The 10,393-nt window shown below is 46.6% G+C and overlaps 1 protein-coding gene across 1 annotated transcript; it reads right to left on the minus strand.

Annotated features, from left to right (window-relative positions):
- Positions 1-244: 244 nt before the first annotated feature.
- LOC132592284 (gastrula zinc finger protein XlCGF57.1-like) lies at positions 245-6,739 on the minus strand. The gene is made up of 5 exons (XM_060275517.1): positions 5,586-6,739; positions 5,312-5,393; positions 4,971-5,053; positions 4,394-4,520; positions 245-2,652 (listed from the first exon to the last, which is right to left on the minus strand). Exons 1-5 carry the CDS (start codon positions 5,997-5,999, stop codon positions 1,439-1,441), a joined length of 1,920 nt encoding a protein of 639 aa, XP_060131500.1. The 5' UTR covers positions 6,000-6,739; the 3' UTR covers positions 245-1,438.
- Between the last annotated feature and the right edge of the window lie 3,654 nt (positions 6,740-10,393).

The raw sequence follows: 10,393 nt of genomic DNA on the forward strand, positions 1-10,393 counted from the left end.
CCAGCTTCTGCCAACCTAGCATTTCGAAAGCACGTCAAAGTGCAAGTAGATAAATAGGTACAGCTCCAAGCGGGAAGGTAAACTGCGTTTCCGTGCGCTGCTCTGGTTCACCAGAAGCGGCTTAGTCTTGCTGGCCACATGACCTTGAAGCTGTACGCCGGCTCCCTTGGCCAATAACGCGAGATGAGCACCGAAACCCCAGAGTGTCACGACCAGACCTAATGGTCAAGGGTCCCTTTACCTTTAACTATTTGTATCACCATGTAGAATTACAATCTGTTCCGGAAGACATTCGAAAATTGAGGCACAAAAAATATATATGGAAAAACACACAGCAGAAGACATCTGACGTCCGAGGTGCATTCAAAAACGGAAGCAATTACTTCCAGGTTTTTGGCATTTGAAAACCGAAACGTTCAACTTCGAAGACACTAAAAAACCAAGGTTCTATTGTATATCAAATAAACTATTTGTCTAATATCCTTTAGATGTCACTATATAACCTTGCTTCTCCCGCCTTACAATCAGTGACAGAAATGAGGATGGAAACTTTGTACCTGGGATGCAACATTTTATTGAAACAATGCAATGAGATTCTATTCCCTCCTTAAATGCATTCCTGCCCTTAGCTCTTCATCTTCTTCCTTCCATCTTTGAAGGCATACCCTGGAGTACCCTAAAGCAAACAAACTTGTCCATCTCTTGCTCTTAACTCCCTTTGGCGTACAATGAACCAAGGACTCTGCTTCCTTATGGATACAATTCTTTCCTCTTGGCATACGCCCATTGTGAATGATCGGAGGACAGCAGAAAGGGAATCCTTGACTTAAGCTTCTCACAGAAGAAAGGAAAATATAAAGTACGTGAATTGCTCATGTGATCAGCATTTGCTTCTACATCACCGGTTCGTGACCCAGGGGAGGGAATACCTGAAACAAAATATCAGAACCAAGAGAATGAGAGAGCAATCTCAGCATCCTGCAGGGACCTGGTCTATTCAAACTATTGCAATAGCACAGCCTTGCTAACCGTTCAGCAGAACGGCCAGTTCGAAAAGGCTGCCAAGAGGCATATTAGAAGAAAGCTTATATACACAGCACACAAAGACTCATAAAATGCCACAACACTCTTCCACTTGCATCAAGAAAGGTCACAGGTCATGGGACTTGTGGCTAAATGTGGATATCGACTCCTCAGAAATTACCTTGCGGTGTCCCAGAGTACCCAGGCCATTTGGGTCTCTTATGTCTCACTTTGACACTATGCCCGTCTTTATTTGCGGCAGCCACCGGCCATACCAATAAAACAATATTATATTCAAAGAATAAAAATAAAAAGTCTGTTATATAAAATACACTGTAGGGTTTTGAGTCAATAGTCAAAAAGTGGGTCTTATTCTAATTGTCCCAGCTAAAAAGCTTGCAACCTTTGCTTCCCATCAGGAAGTTAAACTGTCCTTTTTTCTGAAGCCCTTTCCACACTCTTGGCACTGAAAGGGTTTCTCTCCTTTATGAATTTTTTGATGGGCCATAAGATTGCCTGTTTGAATGAAGCTCTTTCCACACTCCAAGCACTGATAAGGCTTCTCCCCTGTATGAATTCTTTGATGTATAGAAAGATGGCCTTGGTGTCTGAAGCTCTTTCCACACTCTTGGCACTGAAAGGGTTTCTCTCCTGTATGAATTCTCTGATGGGAAGTTAAACTGTCCTTTTTTCTGAAGCCCTTTCCACACTCTTGGCACTGAAAGGGTTTCTCTTCTTTATGAATTTTTTGATGGGCCATAAGATTGCCTTTTTGAATAAAGCTCTTTCCACATTCCAAGCACTGATAAGGCTTCTCCCCTGTATGAATTCTTTGATGTACAGAAAGATGGCTTTGGTGACTGAAGCTCTTTCCACACTCTTGGCACTGATAGGGTTTCTCTCCTTTATGAATTCTCTGATGGGAAGTTAAACTGTGTTTTTTTTTGAAGCCCTTTCCACACTCTTGGCACTGAAAGGTTTTCTCTCCTTTATGAATTTTTTGATGGGCCATAAGATTGCCTTTTTGAATGAAGCTCCTTCCACACTCTAGGCACTGAAATGGCTTCTCCCCTGTATGAATTCTCTGATGGTAAGTTAAACTCCCCTTTTGACTGAAGCTCTTCCCACACTCTTGGCACTGATATGGCTTTCTCCCTGTATGAATTCTCTGATGGACAGTGAGCTTGTTTCTCTGACTGAAGCTCTTTCCACATTCCAAGCACTGATAGGGTTTCTCCCCTGTATGACTTCTCTGATGGACTGTGAGATGGCTTTTTATTCTGAATTTCTTTTCACATTCAAAGCACTGATAGGGTTTTTCCCCTGTATGAATTCTCTGATGGACAGTAAAGCATTTTCGTCTACTGAATCTCTTGCCACACTCTTGGCACTGATAGGGCTTCTCCCCTGTATGAATTCTCTGATGGACAGTGAGATGGTTTTTTTCCCTGAATCTCTTTTCACATTCCAAGCACTGATAGGGTTTATTCTCAATGGGATTTATTTGATTTGAAGTGGAATGGGAGCTCTGACTGAAGCTCTCTCTGCACACTGAATATGGATATGACTTTCCCACTGTGTGGATTTTGTCGTGGTCCCCCTTGTTCTTCAGCTCCAATTCATCACTACCTGCAACAGAGAGAGGAACGGATTGGAGCCTCAGGAAGCAATGGAGCCCCAAATCATGGAGCAGTGCTAATTAATGCTTGTGATCCAGAAATAACTAAAGGAAGTTAGATGTGAGGTTTTCCTACAAGGTTCACTGCCTGAGATTTAAAAAGCTGGTTATTTTATGGGATGGATCATGGGATCTGTGCCATCTCCAGTGTCACTTGTCTCTTTAGTCAACCAAGGACAGAAAGAAGCAAGAACAGAAACAAAAAAATCTGACAGGAGCTACTTGAACTTCCTGAATCACTTTGAAGCCTGCATTTAAGAAGGCCTTGTGCAGTTTAGAGGATCCTGAAAAAAATATGGAGGGGTATCTTATCTCCCCCAGAGGCTCTTCAGCTGAGCGCCTTTCCCCCTGCTCAGCATCCTGCGCCTCTTGTGGCCCTGGTCCTATGAGGGGAAGGAGAGGGGTCAACTAGCCTTCTCCTCTTCCTCTGCATCTGGCCAGATGGTTCCCAGCCCTGCTGGAGTCATGGCTGCTTTCCTGAGGCTCTTCCTCTGCCGCTGCCCCTGGTGTAGGGGCCCTGATGGGAGGATGTGGGGCTGCAGACAGGCCAGCCCTTCAACAGCAAAAGGGGGGCCATCTTGAAGGGGGATAGGTATGACAATGATAATGATGATAATAATAATGGTAATAATTTTATTATTGACTAGTTGGCACTGCAACGCATTGCGGTGGCTCAGTTTGTTAAAGGGAGCCTCAGAGTCCCACTTCAGACTCCCCTCACCTTCAAAGTCCCCCTGTTTTTGTGCGTGTTATGTTTACATAGGCGCATCCCTGTGTCTCCCCCCACCCTGTTCTGTCCCTCCCCCCATCTTCTGGTTCATCCCTGTGATTGAGCCCACCCTGTCCCAACCTATGACCTATTCACCCCCCATCCCCCTCCCAGGCAGGCCCCTACCTCCACTTGGCCTAGTATGAAAAGTGGCCTAGTCTGCAAAGCCGAGGCGAGATACTGTGGAGAGAGCAGGTTTCATCCCTGTGTCTCCCCACACTCTGATCTGACCCATTACCTATCCTTGCCCCCTATTCGGCCCCCCCATCCCCCCCAGCAGGCCCCTACCTCCACTTGGCCTAGTCTGGAAAGTGGCCTAGTCTGCTGCAGCCTATTCAGTCTGCTGGGCAATGTTGGGCCCTGTTGCTGCAAAAGGCCTGTTTTCAGCTGGTTGCTGTGGAATTTTGTGATGTCATCTGGTGGTGCGGCTTTGGAGGTAGCAGCGTGCGATCTGTCTTTCTACTGGATGCTGCTGGAGTCTCCAGACCTTCTGCTGGTGATGTCTAATTTGGGGGCCACTTTTTGGGTTTAATCATTATTTTACGTGCGAAAGGTGTGGTTTTGTTAAAAAAAAACTTTACGCCAGATTCCTCCCTGATGGGGAAGGTACGATTTGTCCTAATCTGATGCAATTTGGTTCAGCGGTTACGGAGCAAGGCTGTGACCTCCGCACACGCAGTGGGAACATTGATATATATATAGATAACCCACCCATCTGGCTGGGTTTCATGTTTTGAAAAGGCAGAACTGGAGGAAGAATATTCACAGGGAAAACAGTAAACAGTCTTCCATCCAATGCTTGCTTTGGGAGTGTTAGCATCCCAGGTGCTGCTGTTGAGCCCTATGGAAATATCAGAGCTTCTTCCCATAGAGAGATGTCTTGAATTTCAAAGCAGATAAGATGATCCGGGAGGCAGCCTTACCGAGAGAGTCCAAGATCCCACGATTCTCCTCCATGACTTCCTTGTGCAGAGCTCTCTGGTCAGGATCCAGCAACGCCCACTCCTCTTCTGTGAAATACACAGCTACATCTTCAAAGCACACTGGACCCTAAAAGGAAAAGAAAAAGGTTGTCCTCTTAGACAACATCAAGGTGAACTGTTACACTTTGCTCTGTTGTCTTCTGCCTCTTAATTGATGTTATGTTTTAATGGGATTCTTCTTCTGCACATTCCATGATGGACACATTCCCATTTGCCACATGGGAGGAATCCCTTTCTTCTTTCTCTGTGTGCTGTTCTTGCCGGGTGGGGAGGACCCTCCTGATGCCCTATAGACAACTTCAAGGTGCGTGGGGGCCATGACAAGGGGATGAGAGGGGGAAAGCCCCATTGTGCGACTGAAGGGGTGAGTCCTGGCCACTGTTTGGTATGGTGTGTAAACTGCTTAGAAGCCTATTTTAGCATTCAACCCTTCTTTCCTTGGCGGTTCCTTCCACCATTCCTCTGTGTCCAACCCGTCCACGACATGCTCTTTCCCCACATGGGTCCTTCCTCCTACCTGCTCTGGTTCCACAGTGGCAGCTTCCCCTTCGCCACCAAGAAAAGATGGACAAACAGGTTTTGCTGGCATCATTCTGCCTCCTACGAGAGAAAAAGGCCAGTGCATGCTTTACTCAGAAGGAAAACTACAGGTGGGCCTTCCAAAAAGTAAGAGTAGCCACATAAATGTGGACGTTTGTACCAATTTCACATATTAGTTGTGCAAAAATACTTCTCCCCTCCTCTGGGCTCTTGGCCCCCAGTGACCTCCCCCCCCCAAATGAAAAGAATTCACGTATTAGTTTCAAAATCCACAAAATATGATTAAATGCAGGGGGGAAAAACCTCCTCCCTCCTTACCCAGTGGCTTCTCTCTGGAGTCCAATGGCGTTCTCTCTACCTCAGAGGAATGCAGACCCATTTCTGGAAACTGATCCTTCCCCTGCAAGAGCAATAAGCATTCAAAAGAATTAGATTAGAACTGAAATGGCAAAGGACACAAACACTTTAGGGGTATCGGATATCATTCTTCAGATCTTACCAAAAAAAAGGATGACTATTAGAAGAGAATTGGGGGATACTCTCCCTCAAGTTCGGAGCCCCTTGGGAGTATCCAGAGGAAAGTCTCTCTCACCTGCTGCTCTGCCTGCTTTCTCTCCTCTGCCTGACTCAGGAGGAAACCTTCAGCCAAGGCCACTGCCTGGGAACTGGTCTGTGCTCCACATTCCCTCACCCAGCACTGCATCTCTGCTGGAAGGACAGCCAGGAACCGCTCCAAGATCACCAGGTCCAGCATCTCAGCTTTCGTGTGCCTTTCTGGTTTCAGCCACTGACGGCAAAGGTGGTAGAGTCGGTTGCAAACCTCTCGGGGTCCTTTGGCCTCCTGGTAGCAAAGCCGCCCAAGCTGCTGGCTCTGCACATCTGAGTGGAGAGTGTCCTCCTCACTCAGGATCCTTTGGACAGACTTTCCCCAGATTCCTCCATGGCTAAGAGTTAGGATGGAATGGCCTCTTCCTGCTTCAGTGCCAGCTGAGTCTTGCTCATCCATCTCTGTTCTCAGGAAACCTCCAAGAAATCAAAAGAAGTCCCTACGTCTTCTGCCAAGTTCTGTCTGTCCTAATGAGAGGTTTTAGCAAATCCTAAAAAGCAAACACGCTTTTCTGATAAAAATTAATACACAATCAGGTGAATATAAATGTTCCCTGGGCAAGCATGGATGAGTCTTGCTAGGAACCAGGGCTGGACTGCACAACAACTCAGGCTGAGCTTTCTTTAAAAAAACGAAGGAAGGAAGAAGAAGGAGGAAGTCAGAATGGATGAGTGAGTCATTTGTACATTTCATTCCTGTTTCTGCCTCATGTTCCAGCACTTGGATTCTCCCACATTCTCAAGACTCCTGGGGTGGGTCCCTTTTTCTTTATTCTGAGGGCCAGATCTTTACCTGGCCAAAGAACAGGTGGGTGGGACCAAAGGACAGTGTTTAAAAAAGAGAGATATAGGATTTGCCTTCTTTCTGTGGTTAATGCTTAACAAAAGTAAGAGGAGAGGTCCAAGCAGGTGCCCTGTAGATGTCAACAACTAGGAAATCACTATTGAAAATAACAGATGCTGCCAGTCCCCTGAAGAATGAGTGGTGAGTCCCCTTGAAAATAGAGGGTGAAGACACCTCCTCCCCCTTAGATGGATCTGAGAAAAATACAAACAGGGACTTTGTCGGGGGAATTCTGCTCTTCTGCCTAAGTAAAAAAAATGTATGGCAAGCCTTACAACTAGGGATCTATGTTCCTTTAAAAAAATAATATTTTTATTGACAATTTTTGAGATACAATAAGAATCAAACAAGAATTTAAAAAAGAAAAAGAAAAGGAGGGGGGAAATGGGGGGCCCTGACTGCATGATGGGCTAGGACAGAAACAGGAAAGCACCAGTTCTTGGGTTCCATTAAAAACTGAATTACCTGTGGCTGTGAACAAAAGCCTGGCCCATGACAACCAGTACATTTGGCTAGCGATTGTCCTGAATGTTTTAACATCAGCTGAACATATGTGAAAGAAACTTCAATTAAAGATATCTTCTACACTTTCCAAAGAGGCCATCTGGCAAAGCGAGTAATGAAGAAGATTGCTTATCCATTTAAAGCATACACTTTTATGTAATACTAGTTGGCCCTGCCACGCGTTGCGGTGGCTCAGTTTGTTAAAGGGAGCCTCAGAGTCCCACTTCAGACTCCCCTCACCTTCAGAGTCCCCGTTTTTCATGTGTTATGTTTACATAGGCGCATCCCTGTGTCTCCACCCACCCTGTTCTGTCACTCCTCCCCCCATCCCCCGGTTCACCCCTGTGATTGGGCCCACCCTGTGACCTATTCGGCCCCCCTTCCCCCACCCACGCAGGCCCCTACCTCCACTTGGTCTAGTATGGTAAGTGGCCTAGTCTGCAAAGCCGAGGCGAGATACTGTGGAGAGGGCATGTTTCATCCCTGTGTCTCCCCCCACCCTGTTCTGACCCATTTCCTATTCCTGCCCCATATTCGCCCCCCACCCCCACCCCCAGGCAGGCCCCTACCTGCACTTGGCCTAGTCTGGAAAGCGGCCTAGTCTGCTGCGGCCTATTCAATCTGCTGGGCAATGTTGGCCTTGTTGCTGCCAAAGGCCTGTTTTCAGTTGGTTGCTGTGGAATTTTGTGATGTCATCTGGTGGTGCGGCTTTGGAGGTAGCAGCGTGCGACCTGTCTTTCTATTGGATGCTGCTGGAGTCTCCAGACCTTCTGCTGGTGATGTCTAATTTGGGCGCCCCTTTTTGTGTTTAATCATTATTTTACGTGCGAAAGGTGTTTTTGTTTTTTTTAACTTTACGCCAGATTCCTCCCTGATGGGGAAGGTACAATTTGTCCTAATCTGATGCAATTTGGTTCAGCGGTTACGGAGCAAGGCTGTGACCTCCGCACACACAGTGGGAACATTGATATATATATAGATAACCCACCCATCTGGCTGGGTTTCATGTTTTGAAAAGGCAGAACTGGAGGAAGAATATTCACAGGGAAAACAGTAAACAATCTTCCATCCAAGGCTTGCTGTGGGAGTGTTAGCTTCCCAGGTGCTGCTGTTGAGCCCCATCGAAATATCAGAGCTTCTTCCCATAGAGAGATGTCTTGAATTTCAAATCAGGATGATCCAGGAGGAAGCATTACCAAGAGAGCCCAAGATCCCATGATTCTCCTCCATGACTTCCTTGTGCAGAGCTCTCTGGTCAGGATCCAGCAACGCCCACTCCTCTTCTGTGAAATACACAGCTACATCTTCAAAGCACACTGGACCCTAAAAGAAAAAGAAAAAGGTTGTCCTCTCAGACAACATCAAGGTGAACTGTTACACTTTGCTCTGTTGTCTTCTGCCTCTTACTTGATGTTATGTTTTAATGGGATTCTTCTTCTGCACATTTCATGATGGACACATTCCCATTTGCCACATGGGAGGAATCCCTTTCTTCTTTCCCTGTGTGCTGTTCTTGCCGGGTGGGGAGGACCCTCCTGATGCCCTATAGACAACTTCAAGGGTCGCAGGGGGGCAATGACAGGGGGATGAGAGGGGGAAAGCTCCATTGTGCGACTGATGGGGTGAATCCTGGCCAGTCTTTGGTATGGTGTATACCAATATATATCGACTACCTGGAGATGCGGGTGATTGAAGCTAGGACCTTTGGCATGCAAAGTAGATGCTGAAACAGTTCCAGCTTTTCCCATGCCTGCTGCAGTTGCTGTTTGAGCAGGTAATTTGGGACGGCAGCAGCAAGATGGATTGTTCGATCAGTTGAAGGTCAGACTGAGAACATGGCACTAAAAATATACCTTCAATGGTCACATGAGGCTGTTTTTAAGTTTTGTGCACCATTTTTAGTGCTACCTGGAACCTGGTGGAAATTTTTCAAGCTTTAGTTTCTTCGCAACTGGAGACTAACCATCAACTGCAATTTCCCTAAAACCAAATTCCAGAGTGCACTAGGACTGGCTGAACACGAAAGTCTACTTGCAGTTGCTTAGCATGTTGGACAAAGAGACCTGGGTTTGTTTCAGCGTGCAAACTGGGTGATCTTGGGCTAACCAAATGCCTAGTCACGGGACCCTTGTACAGATAACCTGGGAAAACTGTATCACTTTAAGCTCTTTAGAGGAAGAGCAGGTTGAAAAGTGGTTAAAGGGTAAAGGTAAAAGGACCCCTGACCATTAAGTCCAGTCAGGGACAACTCTGGGGTTGCAGCGCTCATCTCGCTTTACTGGCCGAGGGAGCTGGCGTTTGTCTGCAGACAGCTTCTGGGTCATGTGGCCAGCATGACTAAGCTGCTTCTGGCGAACCAGAGCAGCGCACGGAAACACTGTTTGCCTTCCCGCCAGAGCAGTTCCTATTTATCTCCGCAGGACCTTACATATGAGTATGACCCCTGTTCTGCAGAGTACACGCAAGTACTAGTTATAAAACTGAAGAAGCATTAACCGAAACAGATGATTACCCTGGATCACAGTCTGGTTTATGGTTAACTACAGATTAAAACAGTTATATTTTGCCCAAGAACTGGTCGACGTGTTGCCTCCTTTTCTCAGCATTTTGATTTTAAACTTGTGAGCCTGAGGGAAGCAATCATATTAGTTCAGGCATCCCCAAACTTCCGCCCTCCAGATGTTTTGGACTACAATTCCCATCTTCCCCGACCACTGGTCCTGTTAACTAGGGATCATGGGAGTTGTAGGCCAAAACATCTGGAGGGCCGCAGTTTGGGGATGCCTGCTCTATGTCAATACCAACTGCAGATCACGTCCTAATGCATGAATAAAAAAACTTACAGAATAAAATGTTTTATTGGTGTTCAACAAGCCATCTCTTTTGTCCCCATTCAAGTATTTCCCTCAACCACCTTTGCTCAGAGCACACAAGCAGTGTCTCAGATATCTCAGTGAAGGACATGCATCTGATGTGCAGATCTGAGACAGCTACCACCACGTATGCTCAGGAGTTTGCTAACACAGCTGTTGCAGATTTAGCTGTGGCTAGTGGCTCGACACAGGTCTTGGAATCCAGTCTTGAAAGGGGTACAGGGTTTGTCCTCAAAGGACGGAAAACCACGTCCAAAGGATGTAAGGGTAGACACTGTTTCCTTGGAGAACCACGTCCAAAGGCCATGTGTGCCAACACTGTTTCCTCAGAGAGGAATGAGGCTAGGGGTCGAGTCCCAACGAAGCCAGGTGTGAAACTGATAGTCAGGAGAGCTATGACGCCAAGACTAGTCGGTAGTGCAAGATGGTAAAGCCCAAGGCTAATCCAGTTGCAGGTAGTTCCAAGGGTGGAACGGGTGATACAGGGGTATACTGTGGGTATGACACCTGTATGGTTGTTGCAGTTACACTGATGACTACAACACAGTACATGAATCGGGGGAGGATGTTAGA

This window comes from Zootoca vivipara, chromosome 6, assembly GCF_963506605.1.
Source record: "Zootoca vivipara chromosome 6, rZooViv1.1, whole genome shotgun sequence".
Lineage (NCBI taxonomy): Eukaryota > Metazoa > Chordata > Lepidosauria > Squamata > Lacertidae > Zootoca > Zootoca vivipara.

Coding starts and splice junctions, on each gene's coding strand:
- LOC132592284 (XM_060275517.1), bottom strand. CDS start 5,999: ATGGATGAGCAAGACTCAGCTGGCACTGAAGCAGGAAGAGGCCATTCC. Junction 5,394..5,585: donor GAAAGCAGGCAGAGCAGCAG/GTGAGAGAGACT, acceptor TTGCTCTTGCAG/GGGAAGGATCAGTTTCCAGA. Junction 5,054..5,311: donor CTCCAGAGAGAAGCCACTGG/GTAAGGAGGGAG, acceptor TTTCTCTCGTAG/GAGGCAGAATGATGCCAGCA.